The sequence below is a fragment of the Chinchilla lanigera genome, unplaced genomic scaffold (assembly GCF_000276665.1).
Source record: "Chinchilla lanigera isolate Chin_1 unplaced genomic scaffold, ChiLan1.0 scaffold00013, whole genome shotgun sequence".
In the NCBI taxonomy this organism is placed as follows: Eukaryota; Metazoa; Chordata; class Mammalia; order Rodentia; family Chinchillidae; genus Chinchilla; species Chinchilla lanigera.
In genome coordinates, this window is record NW_004955414.1 from 24613924 (window position 1) to 24634453 (window position 20530).

Sequence of the window (20530 nt, forward strand, 5' to 3'; positions counted from 1 at the left end):
AAGAGACTAGCAACATACCTAAATGCACAGAGTACATATGGAAATATAGCCTATAAGTAAAATTAGCATTTTAAAAACAGTGGGGAAAGAATGGATTCCTCAACTACTGAAACTTGGATAACTCTTTGGAAAAAAATAAGTTAGAGCAGTTAAGGTCATGGGCTCTAGTCCGTAACTACCTGAACCTGAATCCTTTCTTTGGGTAACTTGCAGCAAGTCAGTTTACAGTGATAATGACAGGGAAAGTAACAGTGCTGATATCAGAAGGCTGTTGAAAGTATTAAATGAGTCAGTACATAGGAAGTATTTAGCACCTGACATAAGTATGCATCAAAACTATTAGCTATTATTATTTATAAGTTCCAGATTGAGGAAAGGTTTAAATGTTTAAAAATGACATACAACAAAATTTTGCTTCCTTCAGTTTTTTTTTCATCACTGGCTGTTAATTTTATCAGTTTTTCAGAAAATAATTTTTGGTTTTCTTGATATTTCCATTATACAATTTTCTTTGCTTTGAAAAAACACACCGTAAAGGAGAAGAACATATAATGGATATTTAATGCTGGTAATTTAAGAACACCATAGGAAAAATATGTTTAGGACTGATGAATTTCACTACAGAAATTATTCAAAACATTTATTTTTAACAGACAAATGACTGAAAAAAAATTAATGTAGTACATAGGATACCAACTAATATCCTTAACATTAACATAGTTGGTAAAATAATATATGAAAACATATGAATAAATATCTGATAAGGGGTTAGTATCTAAAATATCTAAGGAACTCAAACAACTTGATAGTGAGAAATAATAACCTGACTTAAAAATGGACAAAGGACCGAATAGACAGTTCTCAAAAGAAGACATGCAGATGGCCAACAGATTTATGAATAATTATTATCAGGGGGCTGGGGAGATAGCTCAGCAGCACAGTGCCTGCATGGCAAGCGCAAAGTCCTGAGTTCAATTCCTGGTACAAAAAAAAAAAAAAAAAAAATTATTATCAGAAAGACCAAAGACAAGTGTTGCCAAGGATACGGTGAATAGGGAATGCTGTACTATTCACTGTTGGTGGGAATATAAATTATACAGCCATTATGGAGACAATATGGAGGCTTCTCAAAAAATTAAAAATAGAACTAACATATTTCGCACTCTAGAAATATATCTAAAGAATATAAAATCAGTAGTTTAAAGAGATACCAGCACTCTCATGTTCACTGCAGCATTAGCCACAGGAGCCAAAATACAGACTCAGCCTGTGGCCATCAACAGATGAATAGAGAAAATGGGGCATATAAACATAATGTAATACTATTCTGCCTTTAAAAAGAAATGCTGGCACCCAGCATGGTGGCACACACCTATAATCCCAGCACTTGGGAGGCTGAGTCGGGAAGCTGAGGCAGGAGGATTGCCATGAGTTTGAGGCCAGCCTAGGCTACATAATGAGTTCAAGTAGGCCAGCCTAAATTACAGAGTCCCTACCTCAAAAAAAAAAAAAGAAATGGCGTCATTTCCTATAACACAGATGATACTGAAGGACCATATGTTGAGACAAACCAGACACAGAAAGCAAAACACCTCATGATCTCAATTATGGAGAATCTACAGAAAGCTAAACTCCCAGGAACACAGAGTAAATAAAATGGTAGTTACTAGACATGAAGGTTGGGGGACTTGGGGACATGGTCAATAGGTATAGAATTTCAGTTAGAAGGGGTAAGTTCAACAGGTCTACTGTACATCATGGTGACTATGGTTAATAACAATAAATCATATACAATGATACCTCACTTGTCAAACTCAATTCATTCCAAATTCATGTTCAAACGCCAAAAAGTTTGAGAACAACATATTTTTCTAGCAAGAAATAATGTAAAACTAAATAAGTGGTTCTGAGGCCCAAAAATTACACTTATAAATTCATTTTCCCAGGACTTTAAAATTTTCACAATGATTTCTTTCTTTAACTCTATCACGGTTCTCACAGTTTTCTTCTTCACTTTACTGATAGTAACTTTCTTCGGAGCCATGGTTATGATATTTTATGCAAGTAAAGAGAAAACAAAAGCAAAATGACGAATATTCTAAAACACTATCACAAGTACTGTATGCTGTCTGGGCAAGAACAGCACTTAGGCTGAAGCGTCATCCCTCTGTGTCCACAGCAGAATGTGACATGTGATACACATTCCACCCATACAAGTCAGATTTCTGGTTCAACTATTAAGCAAAGTTATAAACTCAGAGCAGATTTTTTTCAAGCTTTGCGATTCGAATAGTGGAAAGGTCAAGCTAAGAGTTGTTCAACAACTGTTTCTGAAAGAGTAGTTTTACATCATACCACAGCAATATATGTGCACCCATCTTTATAGCAGCACAATTTGTAATAGCTAAATCTTGGAGACAGCCCAAACACCTATCAACTAAAGAATGCATAAAAAAAAGATACGGTATTTTATACAATGGAGTACTACTCAGATATAAAGAAGGATAAGCTCGAGGCTTTTATAGGTAAATGAATGCAACTACAGACCATACTCATAAGAGAAATGAATCAGACCCGCATGGGTAAACATTGTATGGTCTCCCTCATGTAAGAAACTGAAAGGGTAAATGAGATCCAAGAGGTACGACAGATATTGTGAAAGGGAAAGAAACTGCTCAAAAGGAAAAACAACTGGGATGAGGGAAAGGAGAGAAAAAGGGAAAAGTAAATATATATATATATATATATATATATATATATATACACACATATACATATATACACACAAGATAGCTAAGACAATTATACTACTAATTTCTATTACATCATTAAAGGAATGGTTTGTGCTTATATTGTTGATCAATTTTGCATGCCTATATCTTGTAATCTGAGCAACTACTTTGAACATAACAATATGCAATGTAATAACCATTGTTAACTTCCTATTATCTTGTTTTGAAGTTCTGTATCATTGTTTTTTTTGTTTTTTTTTTTTTTGGTTTTTTCCGGTACCGGGAACCGAACTCACGACCTTGCGCTTGCCAGGCAGGCGCTTTTGCCGCTGAGCTAAATCCCCAGCCCTGTATCATTGTTTATATTGCTTTTATTTCTCTTTAAAATAAAAAAGTAGTTTTAAATGTTCCCATCACGAAATTATCATAAGTATGACAGGGTACAGGTGGCACACACCTGTAACTCCAGGTACTTAGGAGGATGGAAATTTGTAAGCCAGCCTGCGCAACTTAGCAAGACCCTGTCTCGACATAAAAAATTTTAAAGAGCTGAGGATGTACCTTAATAGAAGAGTACCCACCATGCACAAGGCCCTGGGTTCAATCCCAGTACAGCAGGAAAAAAAAACCCTAAGTATGTGAGATAATACCTATATTAGCTTGATTCAGCCATTCCATAATGCATACCAATCAGACCATCACACTGTACATCATAAATATATACAATTTTAATTTCTCAATTAAAAAATAAATACATGAACATGTAAATCTCAAGAGACATGCTGTAGAAATTAATTGGCCATTAAACACAGAAGAAAATATTCAACCTCAGTAGTAATTGAAGAAATGCAAATTAAAACAGCAGTATAATACCATTTTTGTCTTATCAGATTTGCAAGTATCATTATTTTCAGTTTGACAAAGATGGCTAAAAATGAGCACTCTTACTCACCCTGGCAAAAGGGACACAGAAGAAAGACCATCTGGAGAGCAACTGGCTAAGCACAAGAACAATAAAAATGTTCATCTCTTTTACCATTGTACTTCTAGAAACATGCCCATAAAATGATAGGGGAATGACATTAAAATATAGGCAGAAAGATGTTCATGACAGTGATTCCAAGGAAGCGCTCCTCCACTGAACTGTACTCCCCTCACTACAGCATTTGTATAGTAACTTAAATAATGGCGAGAGACCTAAACATAAATAACAGAGATTAAAGTACAAATATCTAGTGTTTTACGAATGTATATTTTTAAAGTGTTGGTATAAAGCTGGATGTGGTGGCACACAACTGTAATTTCAGAACTGAGGAAGCTGAAGCAGGAGGATCACTGAGAGTCTGAGGCCAACATAGTAAACGCAAGGCCAGCCTAAACTACACAATGAGACCTTGTCTTTAAAAAAAAATGTTGGTGTATAATTTGGTTTATATGTAAACAATGATTATCTCTGTATAATGATTGTTGGTGGGTTGTTTTGTGTTTTTTGGTTTTTTTTTTTTTTTTTTTTTTGGTCTTAACTTCCTAATTTCCAGAATAAACATAAACGACTTGTGTAAAATTCAACTAACCAATTAAGGGGGAAATGCCCCATCATCCGCTGACATATGAAAGCAAAGAGCAAAGGAGAACGACGTATAAACAAGCAACTAACTATAACAATCCTGCCTCTAGAATGCAGAGAAGGGCTTGATTCAGAAGCTGAGCTTTGAAGGATGAATTGGCCAGGGAAGGAATTCAGAACATGGAAGGCAGAAAGTGAGCTACACGGGATTCTGGCATGGCCAGAGGGGCTGCGCATGCACGGAGGACCTGAAGTAAAAGCTAAACAACAAAGACTTTTGAATGTTATGCTAAAGTGTAGGGCTATCCTGTGAAAGAAAAAAAAAATCAATGAAGAGCTTTTGTGATCCATTTATACCAAGATCAAGAAAAGGCAGAACGAATGATAACCGAAGGGTGGTTAGGGGTAGGAATGCAGATGTTATCTGGGAAAGAGGCATGAAGCAACCTTCTAAGGTGCTGGAACTGTTCTGCACTTCATCTGACTAGCAGTGACTTGGATGCATATAAATGTTGAAATCTACTATTATATGCTTATTATTGTGCACTGTATGTTACTCTTCAATTTTAAAAGGAAAGAGCTTCAGCAAAGGAGTATCATTAGTTGTAATTTAGAAAGCTCACTCATAGAGCAGCCTGGGGGACTGAAGAACACCCAGAGGCAGGCACTCTGAGACCTTAAAGCTGAACACCAACAAAAGATGGTCTAGGGCTGGAGGCAGCGAGACAGGAAGGAGTGATCTACCCCATGACACGTTTGGCAGGCAGAACTGGTAAGACGTTGAATAGGACTGCTGAGAGAAGAAATCAGAGGTGACTGATATCATTAAAGGATTGGATGAATACAGGAGGAAGAGCAGCTTTACAGAGATAAATATTGGCCATGAGAAGTCTGAGGTGCCTGTGGGTTATCTGTCTAGGTTGCTAGTAATACTAGCTACAAGCCACATTATCTTTTAAGCATAGTCCCAATTTGTTTAATTTCACAACAACCTTATGAGGCAGGTACTATTATTATGCCATATGTCAGATTAGGAAACTGAGGCATAGAAAGGTTAAGGGACTTGTCTAGGAACACCTACAGGAAGTGGTAAAGAAGGAATTTGAACTCAAGGGGCCTGACTCAAGCCTCTATTCTTAAGGTGACCACTAAGATGAGATGACATATCTCTGACATAAAGGTAACTGCTAAAGCCCTGGGGACAGCTGAGATACTGTAGGAAGAGTAAACAAAAGTAAGGAAGAAAACATGCTTCTTAGAGCTGTAGGAAGAGTTAGATGACTTTTATAAAACCTCTCACTGAGTTAAAGGTACCCATTAAGGATAATTCTTCAACAATAGGCTCATACAAAAAAGAACTGGATTAGATTTAAAATTTAGTGGCATGGGCCGGGGATACAGCTCAGTGGCACAGCGCCTGCCTGACAAGTGCAAGGTCCTGAGTTCGATTCCCGGTACAAAAAAAAAAAATAGGTCCTATGGTCTCAATGACTGTCTCTCTCCAAAATTCGTATGTTAAAAATCTGATCCCTAATGTTAAAGTATTAAGATGTGGGGACCTTGGAAAGATGGGATTAGTACCCTTTCAGAGGTTTAAGGGAGCCTCTTTGTCCCTTGTGACATGTGAGGACACAGCTAGGGGACATCTACAAAGACATCAAATCTGCCGGCACCTTGATCTCACACTTACTTCCCAGCCTCCAGGACTGAGCAGTAACTTTGTTATTTTTAAATTACTTGGTCTAAGGTATTTTGTTATAGCAGTATGAATGAAGACACAGGGAACCCTAAATATTATCTGAGCACTAATTAAAATAAAAATATACTAAATTGGAAAACTAGAGATAATTGAAAAATAATACAGAATAAAAAATAGTCTGTAAAGTATAATCTTACATTGTTAGAAAAATAATACATGCACATATATCTGCCTACCTCTAGAGAAACACCTACAAGGAAATGCACTAAAATATTAAAAACAATGGTGATCTCTGGGTACTGAGAAAGTAAAGCTTTTTTTTTAGAAGAATGTATTACCATGCACATATTTTTTAATGAACCAACTTAAAGTTGAAGAGAAACATCGTTTTCTATTTTGTGGTTTTCTCCAAGGAGCTCACAGACACCAGGAGAGTAAAAGACACAACCTCACACAGTGTACAAGCTGACTCCAAATGCTAAGTAAAGGTAGGGAAAACAATGACCTCATGCCAGAGGCAAAAAAAAGAAAACCCCACTCCTCTTCTGCATTCACCTTCTCTTCCCTCCCTTTGTTCTGAGCAGCTGCCCTTCCAAATGATGGGAAAATCTCCTTGTTCGTGTCATTCACTCCAAGGAAACAGGGCACCACGCCCCTGCCAGCACCTCCAAAGGGAGCAAGTGAAGCAGACACACATGAAGGGGAGCATGAGAAATACCAAGCACTGCGTGCCCTGCATCCACAGGATAAATAAGAGCAACTTGCACAGAAATGAGAAAAGATCACATGCAGCAGGCTCTTCTTTGGGATCACTGAGGCAGCAGATGTTCTCCTGGAAAGATTTCTGAAGTCAAGATTTCCTGAGGGAATTAGCTAATTTTCACATCTCTTAATTTTTTTTTGCTGGAGATCAAGCCCAGCAAACCCAGGGCCCCACATATGCCCCACATACCCTCAGGCATCACAGCTCTTCAATTTAAAGGTGGGGGTCATGAAGCGGTAATAAGAGGGGAAAGGGTGGTCCGCAGTGGACAAAACGAGATAAAGGGGGTACATTACTACTCACTGCATTCCCCTTTTGACTAGGAGCCCCAGCGAATGGGAGGGCTGCCGGATCTTTGAGGTAAATCTAGCCAATCAGCTGAGGACTTTCATCAATTCTTATTCATCTTCCAAATTACCTTAGTTTCCAGAATACTGTCTCTCATCCAATAAACATTCAACAAGTAAATACAAACACAAATGAACAGTCTGAAATAACTGTGGATTTGAAGACCAAGTCATAACTGGGAGTGGTACCACACTCATGTAATCCCAGCACTCTACTCTGGAAGGCTTAGACAGGAAGATGGCAAATTTGAGTCCAGCCTGGGCAATTTAGCAACTGAAGCGAGATTCTTCTCAAAATTAAAAAAAAAAAAAGAAAAAACCCTGGGGATGTAGCTCATTGTGAAGGTTCTGAGTTCAATCCCCAGTACTACAAACAAATAGATGTAGAGATAGACACTGAGACAGAATAAGTTCCCAACTTACGAACATTCAAGTTGTGAACCGTCACAGATAGGAACGGACCTTGCATTAGGTAGGTGAGAACAAATCAAGGAAGTAGCTCATGGATCTGCCAAACATCACCACAGTTATGCTGCTGTGTATTTACGGTATAGTGGATACTGTGCGGTAGTACAGTGCTCCATCAGAGCCCAGGATGTCTAGAAGCAACAGGAAAAGCAGTGTTGATGTGGTCTGTTTGGGGGTTTTTGGTCAGACTTACACATAAATCCAACTTACAAATGTTCTCCCAGAACAGACCTGGTTCATAAGTTGGGGACTTACTGTACCAAACTATATAAGCCTTGGGGCTAAAATTCTTCCCATGAGATAGAATCAAATGTTAATGTTCTATCAATAAGATATGGTTCAATATGATCAAATGACTGATGCTCCAGTACTCAGCACAATATATGGTATTTAGTAGGTGCTACTCAGTAAGTTTCTGTTGAAGGTTGAATGCTCCAGCATTTTTTCTGCAACCCCAACTTTCAGATCCAGTATGAGATATTACTTAAAGGTCTGCGTTCTCACTTTCATGCTGACTTTCAAAGTTTTTCCGTAGAGATGGAAAAAGATTTCTGAGGATGGAAAAAGCTTAAGTATCATATCCTGTGCCAATTCACTGGCCTGGTAAGAGCTGTATCAGTCTATTTTCATCTGCTCTGGTTGAAAACTTACGTGACCTAGGCTTTAGCATAACCGATCTGCCCAAAGCATTTGTGGGCCCAAGAGGCAAGTTATACTTCTACCAGCCTCCTGTGTCCTACAAACAGTTCAAGATTGAAGTCCCTGGATGCCTGCTCCCCAGCCACAGTGCAGCTCCTCCAACCCAGAGGTCCAGGTCCTCTTGAAAGCGGCTCACATTCATTTTCCATCCACTCCTTCCAACCTTTCCCTAACCCTCCCTCACTATTTTCACACCAGTGTAATGAGACCCTCCATCCCACGTCCTAATATAGCCTAGGTTTCTTAGAGGAATTAGTATCTAGACACTAAAATGTCATTTAGAGCCATATACAGAATTAAGGATAATACCTGCTTCCTATCCTCAAATTCTCTTAGAAAGCTGAATTCACGCATCTTATCGGGAATTATTTGTCATCATCTCTAAAAACCACCACAAATTTTGAAATACAGGGGGGAAAAAAACAAACTGAAATGCCATTAGGCTCATATCCATAGCATATTTGGATTATTCCAATCTATTTTATGCCACTTTCACTGAAAAGAAAGAACATTTTTCACGTCTCTCTCTTTCCAAATTTAAAATTTCCAAGATAATGTTCAAGACCCTCCAGCATCTGATTCACCTTATACAGCCTACTCTGCCTCCCAGGGATCTTTTATAAATGTGCAGATTCAGCAAGGATGATCTCATTTCCATCTCACACGAGCCAACATCTTTTCTGCCTCTGGGCCTTTGCTCCTGCTGATCCCTGTCACCTTGTATGCCCCAAGATGACCCCTGCATTCCAAAGGCAGCACTGTCTGGAGGAAAGGGACTGAAACACCCAGATTCTAGACATGGTTCTGGCACAAGCTAGTTGTATGCCTTTGGATAAATCCTTTCCCTCTCTTGGCCCAGCTTCCCCTTCTATAAACAGGAAGACTGAAGTAGATAACATAGTAGTCTGTTATGGCTTGTGTCTGGATGCCCCCCAAAGCCTCATGTAGTCATGGGGCAGGCTTTTACAGTCTCTGGTTGATCCATGACCCAATGCTGGCATTATGGGTGTGAGAGTTACACTCGCCCTGGGGCACATAGTTTGCATATATAAGGGAGGGAAAGAGGTTGCTTGCTGCCATTTCTCCTTTTTGCTCTTGTTGCTTTTGCTGTTTTCCACCGCTATGAACTGTTGCCCTCTGCCATGTGCCACTCTGCCTTGGAGCCAGCCAAGTACTGACTGCAACCTTCACAAACTGTGAGCTAAATAAATCTTTCCCTCTTTATTTTGGGAATCAGGTATTTTGTCCCAGCAATGAGAGAAAAGTAACTAAGACACGGTTCTTCTAGCTTTAAAAAAATGATCCTAATTTCTACATGCTCAGCTACATTCAATCTCTCCTTCAAAATCTGCAAGTCCTCCAAGAATTTTCTCTTCAGTGCTCCAGCCCAAACTATTCTCTCCTCTCTAAACTCCTATGTCTGAAATCCAGAACAAATTACACAATGCATTCAGTCAACCAAGATTTTCTGAGCATTTTCTTAGTCAGATAGCCCAGCAAAGTCTTGGTAATAAATATAAAGCCAACTAAGATCCCGCCCTGTAACTCCCAGCTATATATCCCTTTCTTCTCCACTGTCTTTATCCAAGTCAAGTCATGTTAAACATAAACAACAAAGGCAAATGCACCACTTATTCATTTATTTAACAAATATTAAAGAAAACCTTCCACGTACTATTCTAAAAAGTAAAGACACCAGTAAACACATGGACAAAGTCCCCAACTTCATGGGGTTTATTTGGGAAAGCAATACAAATATATAATTTTAGGAACAAAAACAAAACAGGGATCAAAGACTGACTCAAAGCAATTTTACATAAGATGGTTAGGGCAAGCCTCCCTTAGGTTGTGCATTCAGGCCCATACTTGAATCAACTGAAGTACAAACTAGCAATATTCAGGAGAACAGCATCCCAGGCGCAGGCAAAGGCTTTGAGAGAGCAGAAACAGGACGAGGGCAAGAGGAGACGGAGGGCTGAGGATTAGATCACATAAGAATTTGGAAGCAAATCTGGATTCTAAGCATGATGATTCCATATGAGAGTTTAAAAATGCGCTGGCTGCTGCCTGGAGAAGGCCAAGGAGAAACAGAGGAGCCAGAGCCAATCAGAAGACTGTACGGAACCACTCAGACAGTGACGTGCAGAATGCCACCGGGTAGCTTCACATCATGGCTCTCCACCTCGGTCACTACACTTTCAAAGTGAGGACGACAGGGAAGACGCACCATGAAGCTATCTGGAAGATTAAGTGAGCAACATAAAACCCTTACAGCAGAATCCGCCACAGGATAAACATGCCATGAATTCTAGCACTTTAAAGCCATGAGAACACCCAAGAAGAAAGAAAGCTGAAGACTGTCCTATAAATTTCAAAGAAATCAATATATTTCATATACATGCTTTTAAAGAAAAAATAACCATCCTCCTCTTCGACGATGATTGAATTATCAACTATCTCCTCAGTATCACCCCACTAATCAGTGATAGTCATCTTGGCAGAGAGAGTCACACTCGCCAAAGCAGCTACACTATCTAACATCCCACCTTCCCGCCAAACCTCCCAATCTTTGTGCTGTGTGTCTAAGCTTTTCTGTCTCTTCTTTCCTAGCAATTTGTCTAGGTGTAAAAACCTCCCATACCTGCAACATGTCACCTGTCTCCATGGCCTTAAAAGAATCTAATCACCTACACTAAAACTTTCCCAGAAAAACCACAGCATCAAAAAGGGGGAAAGAAAATGGGCATAACTCAAACATGTACCCAGAGAATCATCTGGCAGGGCTCTCCCTAGCAAGGCACAGGCGCCATAGTGTGTGGCTGGTTACTATGAGTATTTACAAAATAATCTCAAGTGATACAAGTTCCCCACAGAACAAAGGTCTAAGTTAATACAGAGGGTAAAAAAATTAGGTTTTTTTAATAAACACTTGAGCTTTTCTGTGGCTGGGTCAAAATACCTGATGTCCCTAAATTAAAGGAGGGGAGGTCTATTTACCACAGAACTACCTGTCTTTCTTCCCTTTCCTACCCACTCACCTAAACCCTTAGCTCGATAATAAATCAAGCTGATCGTTCGGCATCAGCTCTTGATGTAGCGTCAATCAAATCTGAGCTTCACTCATTTTCTGAGAGCTACTCCTGGCCCTCTAGGGACCAGTAACAGTGACAAACATATGGAAACCATGTAGGTGACTCAAAGGTGGACAGAGTTGGGCATATGAATGGGACATATTTGGCTTTCTTGCACAAATCTACACCTTGAGAAAACAAAGATATTATTGTGCCAACTAATTCTGTTTCTAATTCTGATCACTGAGTACTTAACAGGAATTTTTTAAAAACAAGATATACATCTTCTGCCGATCTCCCATGACTATATAGCACTTTCTATACAAACAGCATGGCCCCAAATACTATTCTAATGCAAAGCAATGACCTATCAAAACATACACGCTTGGTAGAAACAGCAAAACAGGGGGCTGGGGATATAGCTCTGTGGCATAAGCGCCTGCCTGGCAAGCACAAGGTCATGAGTTCAATCCCTGGTACTGGAAAAAAAAAAAAAAAAGAAGAAGAAGAAAAGAAACAGCAAAACAGAAACCTCGTAACTGATATACCTGATTAATTGGACACTGAAGATTCAAATAAACACTCTGGCCCTAAGTCCAATTTATCCATGCTAGCCCTAACATCACAATATTACTCATTTCTGAGTTGGGTTTTCTTCATTTTTATGTCCTTATTTATAGATTACAATGTCTACTAAGAAGCAAGAAGTTTTGATTCCCCTCTCATACAAATATACAATTTTTGAAAGAACTTCCATTCTCCTTGGACTTGGTCCCAGTATATGGAATTCTTTGGCTTTAAGCACACAGTCTGGTTCAAAAGAAAACAACAAGCTGAGCATAGTGGCTCAGGCCTGTAATCCCAGCACTCAGGAGGCTGAGGCAGGAGGATTGCTGGGAGTTCAAGGCCAGCCTGGGCTACAGAGTGAGCTCAAGGCCAGCCTGAACTACACAGTGAGACCCTGTCTCAAAAAATCAAAAAACAAAAACAAGAAAAAAGACAGAAAAGAACAAACGTGCAAGATAAAGCTTCTCCAAACAGTCCTTACCCCTGACTATTCTGCGGCACCATCTAAGGGAAGGTGTTACAGTGCTGACTGGATTCCCAGCAACGTTCAATGGAATCTAACCGGACTCACGAGGGGGGAAAAAACGGACTAGAGCCCCTTTACTCACTAGAAAATTCATCTCCACATGTGGAGCCTTCATATCAGGAGTCATCTCAGCACCCAGGGCAGAGGCTACAGTGATACATAAACAGGCATTTCCCAACAGCAGCATTTCAAGAGATACCCAACATCCATCAAAAACTAAGCTCCCATCTAATTTCTTAACTCTGCCCCTTCATCACCTTACTGATTCATCAAACCTCTCATATTAAGCATGTTCACTCAGGAAAAGTAATGAGAATAAACAGATGTTTGTAAGTACTAGCACAGTCCCTTCTCCCTAGCAGATAGTTAATAACCGTCACACACATCCAAAGAAAAGTGTATCAAATATAGTAACAGAGCACTTCCCAGAGACGAGAGTCTGACAAAACCTTTCAGGACAATGACTGCCTGACTACAGAGACTTTATTGGCCCCACTCCAGTTAGCCTCACCGTCAAAAGATGAACTGGGAGTGTGGACATTTACGAACATCTAGAACCAAATTTGTCCTAGCTAAATAACATCCAAGATCCTAACACGGCACGGTGTTGAACACCTGTAACCCCAGCACTCTGGAAGGCTGAGGCAAGAGGATCTTAACTTTAAGCTCTGCTTGAACTTAACCAGATCCTGTCTCAAAATAAAAATTAAAAAGGGATGAGAACGTAGCTTAGTGTCAAAGCGCTGGGTTCAATCACCACTAACCCCCAAAAAGGAAAAATCCCAATTTCACATCAAAGACGAAAAGCCACCAAAACTGACCCTTGCCCACTCAAAGTATTTTCCAGATTACTGACAAAAAGGAACACATCCTCAGCATATTCTAATAACTATGGTCCTTCATCACAGAAGGCCTGAAAACGGAGGGTTAATTATTATGCTACCAGCAAAGGGTTAAGGAGACTATTTCTATCATGTTTGCTTGGAGAATCCTAACTTTCAGTTTTAAGTAAATGATTCCCACACTCCTAGAAAGGCCTTAATTGGGCTAGTCTGTTACTTGTAGTGCTGCCTGGAAAAGGCTAGATTCTTTTTAAGCCCTAAAGAACTTGGGCAAAATTCTTTTGATGATAATTTTTTTAAAGATCATCTCTGGAGCTTACATATGTTCCACAATTAGTAATGCTGATGGAGAGCACATTTTATTCCCAAAGACTCCCTCCAAACTGAAAGCTCTATTTGGCAACACGTCTAATACTGACTTCCTGTATAAAACAAAACACAAAGCAACAAGTATACAACATAATCATAGGTCTAAAAAGCAAGATTTGCAAGAAAAACATAGAAAGTTCAGCTTGTTTAGCCAGAGAAGGGTAAGGAAATGGTGGGTATAGATGGGACAGTCTGTACATGTGACGACTGCCACTGGAGTCCAGGAAAGACAATTCATTCGCTCTGAACATCTGTGCATAGAAGAAAGAAGTGTAGAAAAACAGTAAAAGAAAGAAATACACGTTAACTACTCCCAGTACAAGGAGATAATCTGTGATCATCAATCTGGAAACCTTAGAAACCAGTGCCTTAGGGAGGTTGTTAAATCTCTTGAGAGTGAGATCAAATCCCTTGAGAAAGATTTAAGGATATCAGGAAAATGGAACAGTTTAAAACAGGCAAAGTTCTATCCTAGGACATTACATCTGAGTATCAAAAGGATATCCCCGTCTTGTTTTTCGGTTATCTTAGAAAACCTAAATCACTTCTTTAATAAATTATAAAAATAACAATCGCCTCACAAGTATAAAAACATTAATAACTGTGCAAGCAATGCACCAAAAATGCAATCAAACATTTCTGACATTTAAATAATAGCACTGCCAGAGATTCTTCTGGAGACCCTAACTTTCAAAAGCTTGAAAACATTCTCACCGGAACTCACACCCAAACGTACCAACCAGCAACATGTGCTGCCACTCTCTGGAGGAAACCCCAGGTCTTCCTTTCTGATCTATAAACAGAGGCTACAGACAAAACAAAATGGATTTCAGAGGTCACAAGATACAAAATGGGGGAAGAACCCCAAGTGCTAATCCCGGCATGACTTCTAATGTCTGGTAATAAGGGATTACCATGGTCCGGAAGACAAGCTGAGCTAGGAGATCCCTCGGATATTAAATTCTAGAAACCTCTGAATAAATGGCAAAGCTGGAACTTTTAAGTCATATTTTGGACTTCCAATCCTCTACACTAAGAAAAGCCACATTCCTCAAAAGTCCAGAACCCAACCTGAGTCATGTCCCACTCAACAGGACAGATTTCCAGGGCTAAGGGCGCTTAAAAGTAAACAAGAGTATGGAGAACTGAGATCACACTTGGATTTTGCATTTCTTATTTTAGAAAAAAAAAGCTAACTTTCACATTGGTTAAAATAAAACTTCTCTAGTTGACAAATTTTGTGTTTCTGCCCATCAGCTGCCCTTTTCTGTGCAATCTCCTGGTACCTGATATCCTTGGTCTATGAACCAAGTCTTACAGCACCAACAAGTTCAGAGGGAAAGGACTAGAGGTTGCACAAGGAACAGCAAGAAATCCAGATTGTATTCAAAGTGGCAGAAAATTCTAGTACAATGGTTCAACCCACTGCAGCCTTTCCTGTGCCCATTATCAGCAAAGAATCAAAGGGCCTGGCTATAAATTTGGGTATTCAATGGTCCTGTAAGCTCCCTTGCTATTCGTATGAGCAACACAAGTCACTGGTAGAAAATGTGGAGTGGTAGGACAAGATCGCACGTCTTTAAATCCTGCTGTTTATATCCCGTTCTAGTTCCCACACAGTAATTATCCAGTGGCCCTCTATTGTTTCTTCATAACAAAAAGTGAAATAAATGTGCGTTTTATCTTAATTGGTCTCATTATGTACACGGGTAATCTCAATTCCTTTTTTTAATCTTACCATCTTTTAAAATACAATATTTGGCCCAGGGATATAGCTCAGTGGCACAGTGCCTGCCTCTCAAGCGTGAGGTCATGAGTTTGATTCTTGGTACCACGAAAAAAAATTTTAAAATAAAAAATAAAATACAGTATTTTTAAGACATTAGAATGGGGAGGCATTGCAAATACAATTTATGCAATTAAAGGCTCTTAAACAAATCACGGCATTTGTCTACCTCTCAGGTAGTTGTTAAAGAAAAAAACTTTCACCAAAGCATTGGGAAACATGTCATAAAACATGAAGGACAAGCCGCCAGTCCTGCTGCTTCACAATATGTTCCATTTTAATGTTTGCCTGCTAAGAGTCAGCTCTTTCCTGATCCCCAGCAGCCCTGTGGTCACTGCCCAGTGACCCAAGCTACCTACTGCAGGGTGCTGTAAATAAATGGGGCAGAAACCGAAATACCCAGATATCTTGGCTATATTCCCTTTCATAACCTCCTAATTAAGAACTCCAACTTAGTGATGTGTATGTAACATTCCTGTACACAGATGTCACGTTAACCTTCTAAAAACACTGCTCTCTTCTCTTCTCAAAAATCTTTGAAAGCTAGAGGATATCCACGAGATAAAGTTCCAGCCCACATGCCAGAATCCAAGCTGAGTGCAGTGGGCTTCAGCTGGACCTCCCACTGGATCTCTCACTGTGGAAGGCAGCTGTGGAAAAGCCCAAGAGCCAGACAACCAGGCACTGGAATTCCAGCTCTGCCACTTAGTACTGTGTCATCATGAGCGAGCTGCTTATCTTTCTGCCCTTCTTTCCTTAAAACAAGAACTCCCTCGTCCTTAAAACAAAAACGTACCAACTTCGCTACTTAAAGGACCAAAGAGTGAGAACGGTGCATGGCACAGAAGCAGTGTTCAGTCCTCTCTTTTCTCTCCAGTTCCCATCCAAATGGCCAGCCCTGTTCTTCTAAGGTTCTCTCCAACACTTTCACGACCACACTTCCAGGTCCCATTTAAATCTCTCTTTGAGGCCGCCTTGTCTTGTAAGCATTGGGTTTCTATAATTGTTATAGTCTAAGCATATCAATCAGAAACACATACATCACTCCTCTTTCCCCTAAGAAGCCCACAAACTCAAGAGCAAGGACTTTACTAATTATTGTGCCAGTTACAGTCTATATGTTCAATGAAACAATAGTTGAAGATATAAATTTGTTTAGAGTCATCTACCCAAAATGAATATCCTTATACTCCAATTAGGGGATAATACTACCCATACATGTTTGAATACATCTCCTCCCATTTCTTAGGCGTTTTTTCCCAAGGTATTTACTGAGCAAATAAAAAGAAAAGTTAAACCTATGTTAGTCACCTAGGAACTGCCAGCCCAGCAAAATCCAAAATTTTTTCTTCATTTCATGGGGTCAGTCTGCCCTTGAGTTCCTGCTTAGTCTCCCCTTAATTCAGCATGGGGAAATTCACCTCTTTGATTAGCTTTCGACAACCTAGACTATTGCTGAATCCTTTAGAAACCTCTTTTTCTGAAAAGAAAAAAAAAAATCAGTGAAGAGACTCATCTTCTGAAAAGTACCACATAAGTGTAGAAAACAAAGCAAAGCAATAATGCAGTCATTTGGATTGTATCCTTGTGGTCCTACCCTAAGACGGGGAGTTGAGGTATACATAGAGGTAGCTCAAAAACCATCTTAGGACTCTGGCTGTGGTGGTGCAGGTCTGTGTGCTTAGCACATTGGGAAGCTGAGGCAGGAGATCTCAAGTTCGAATCCAGCCTGGGCAATTTAGCAACTTAGTGAAATCCTGTCTCACAATAATAATAAGGGCTGGAGATGTAGCTCAGCGCAAAGATCCTGGGTTCAATCCCCAGTAGCAAAAACAAACAAAAAAGACCAAGAAACCAGTCTTGGAGATGGGTTAGTGACCTCTTCACCATTCCCAAATTCTTGCTGTCCAAATAGCAGACACACCTGAATGGAAACAAATGCAAGAGTTGGTCTACCGGAGCATTACTGCAAATTCTCTCATTCAGTGCAGAAGTGGTTTTATTCCAGTTCCAGTAATTATAAACTACATTCATACAAAACTCGCAGGAAAATGCAATAATCTCTCTTTAGAAACACTGGAAAAAGCTCATCTTTGTGAATCTTACTCATTTACTACATTACTGGACAAAGGAGAATAACGTTGGCTAAAGTGTGCTCCTTCAGTCTTGGGTCACTTAAAAAAAAAAAACTTCAATACTAGTGCACACTGGAACAGGGCAAAAAAATGAAAGGTAACATCCAGAAATGCAGTTAACTGACTGAAGTGACAGAGTGCAAAGTTAATTTTCCTTTGTTTGAGTTCGGGTGTGTGTGTGTGTGTTTGTGTTATTTCAGGAGCCTGCACACACGCTACAACAGCCCTGGGCGGGAGCAGCTCGGACGCTCAGAGGGTCTCCGACGGCCGGGACCCCGCTCCAGCTCGGCTCACCCCAGCTCCTCACTGCCCCAGACCCCCGCCTCAAGCTCCCCACCCCCACTGCGCCGCTGCAGCCGGGCGGAAGGCAGGGTTGGCCTCCACGGCGACCTCCCGGAGGGCAGTCCCTGGTAGTCCCCAGCAAGTAAGTCCCCGGCAGCCCAGGAGCCGCCCGGCGCTCCACCGCGCCTTCCGAGGCCCGCAAGCAGATACTCACGGAGCTGGAACACCGCCGGGCAGGAGAAGGGAGTAGCGGGAAAGGACTAGAAATTCAGGGGCGGGGCGGGGCGCGGCAGAGGACCCCAGGGCCAGCGGGACGACCTCCCGCTGGCGGCCAGAGGCGCTCACCTCTGCGCTGCCCGGCCTCGCCAGCCGCTCTGCTCCCGGGGAGCCGCAAAGCCCGGAGGAGGAGCCGCTCCCGCAGAGGGCGGGCGGCGGGCAGGCATCCGCGCCCCGGGCTGCGGCCGGGCTGTAGGGGAGAGGGGAGGGGGCGTGGAGGATGTGTGCCTCCACCCAAGACTGAGAGGGTGGGCTGCCGGAGCCTGGCGGAGGGGTGTGCTCAGGGGCGGGGGGGAGCCGCGCAGCCGAGAGGGTGCGAGGGAGGTGGGGGACGAGGTGGGCAGAGTGGGGGCGGGGGAGACCAGCATGGGAAGTTAGCCCTCCAGCCGGACGGCTCTCACCTTGGCACATCCCACCAAGAATTGTCTGGGTCTGGAGCAAAGCACAAGGGGGTCTGAAACTTTATGTCATTTTCTCATACACACGTGACCCCCTTGCAGTCCAGATGGTTTCAATCACTGGAGGAAAAAAGCGGCTTTGCTGGTATGCATGAAAAGCCGGAGCTGGGAGAGTCTGGGAAAAGCTGCCTGTACAGCCGCCTGTCTTCAAACAAACCGATGAGCTCTTTCCGTCCTCCCAGCTCCCTGCCTGGGGGAGCCCTACAAAACCCAAACGACCTTTAAAAAAAGCTACTTGGGCACTGCAGCAATAGCAAAACTCAGAAAGCACTAGGGTTCCAAGGGTGCCGGTCTGAACTGAAAACTCTGAGGATATTCTGAGAATTAAAAAAAAAAAAATTCCAGGGGCTTGCAAAACCAAAAAACTAAGAAAGGGTGTCATTTCATAATGAAATAATGAAATACTAGCAGTGAAGATCTGACTTAGTGGAATTCTGAAGGAAATTGTTAACCCAGTATGACAATTCACTTGGAAAAGAATAATGCAAGTCACTTAAAATCCAAACCCCTACCTACTTGGTGGGATGTTAGGACGCCATGAGCCAGTTTCTCCTCCCATAAATCACTACAAGTAGATCTTGATGTTGAAATACAATCTGGGGAGCAGCAGTGAAAATTAACTTCCACAATTTAGAATTTCAGATTTATAATTTCACTCAGTGTGTGTGGATGAACATAAGCAGGCCTTAAAGCCAAGATGTATTTCAAAGCCCAAGGCAATTCAATTGTCACATACCCTAAAGAAGTATTTACTCAGCTGCAGGGCAAGCATCAAAAATAATAAGGAATTTAAGATCCATCCTGGAAATAATTTAACTTGTTCATGATCAAACACAAACAATCGCAGGAGCCAAACTGATAAAGTCTATTGTTTCTTTGGCAAAAATTGATATTATGCATGAATTACTACTATTAACTCTTTGTTTCCGTAATATTGATGCGAGAGGATCTATTTGGCCTTACGTGCTGTGTGACACATTGTGAAAAATAAATCCTTCCCTGGTAAGTTGAAATGGTTCTACATGAGGAAGACCCAAGATTTCAGCTGTTGTTAAAGGCACACTAGAAAGACATGGGACAACCTGAATCTAGGCAAAGTCAGTACAAGTTTTACTCCACTCACACAATATGGGTTTCTCCTCTAGTTCAACGCTGATGTATGTGAACCTCTCCAGAGACCTGAATGGACTTACCTCTCCATTCTTCAATCTCTCATCTGCCCTATCACAGAAGAAAAGCAATGAAAGCAATCCACAGAAAACCATACTGGAGGCCAATTCCACCTGCAGCTCCCTAAACTCTCTAAGGAACTTTTTCTCCCTTACTGTTAGGGATTGAACAGAGGCCAGAAGCATAAGCTCTACCACTGACCTACACCCGCAACCCTATAAGGAGGCTCTGAAAGTTGCTATTGAAGTCCTGTTTTTCTTGGGAGTAACATCTGTAAAGAAAGCCAACTCAACAACAGAAGCCATCAAGATTTTCTTCTGTTCAGGCCCCGAGACGTAGTTATTTTCATCTCTGGCTATTGTTGCTACTGCCTCTTATGTATGTATGCTGAAGCAATGTAAGAATACCATAATGAATAAATAGTTCTTTTTGTTTCCCAATTCCATTTGCAAATTACATATGGAGCTTTTTTTAATTCCTGAGAAAAACCTTTACTAGATCTCTTTCAGAAAGAAAATCAACATCCCTTCAGTTTTGCAAATGCAGTCTAAATATAGTCTCGAGCGTAACCTCCACTTACGTGAGCATTATTTACTGCTAATATTGGCCAGATATTTATTAGAGACACTGACATCTGAAATGCTTTAATGCTATTTTAAGTGATGTCAATCTGCATTAACCTAATGTTCATATCATTGGCAAACAAGGCCAATCGTGTATAAGATGCTAAGGAAGATGGTAAACTCACAGCAGCCAGGTCCGTCTTGCCACTA

The 20530-nt window shown here is 40.9% G+C and overlaps 2 protein-coding genes across 3 annotated transcripts in view; one reads left to right on the forward strand and one right to left on the reverse strand.

The window, feature by feature from the left end:
• Nucleotides 1-18584, reverse strand: part of St5 (suppression of tumorigenicity 5) — a 161713-nt gene extending 143129 nt beyond the window's left edge. The window contains exon 1 of one of the 2 annotated variants that reach the window (XM_013511891.1): nt 18531-18584. The gene's annotated coding sequence lies outside the window, so the exon portion shown is untranslated. Of the gene's footprint in view, nt 1-18067; nt 18239-18530 lie in introns of those variants that run through there. The other variant, XM_013511889.1, reaches the window with a different exon arrangement.
• The window catches only part of LOC102019163, a 60483-nt gene extending 40292 nt beyond the window's left edge, over nt 1-20191 (forward strand). Inside the window, exons 3-4 of the mRNA XM_005380524.2 lie at nt 17772-17995; nt 19733-20191. Of these exons, the coding sequence (XP_005380581.1) occupies nt 17772-17995; nt 19733-19925 (417 nt within the window). The 3' untranslated portion in view covers nt 19926-20191. The remainder of the gene's footprint in view (nt 1-17771; nt 17996-19732) is intronic.
• Nucleotides 20192-20530: the final 339 nt, after the last annotated feature.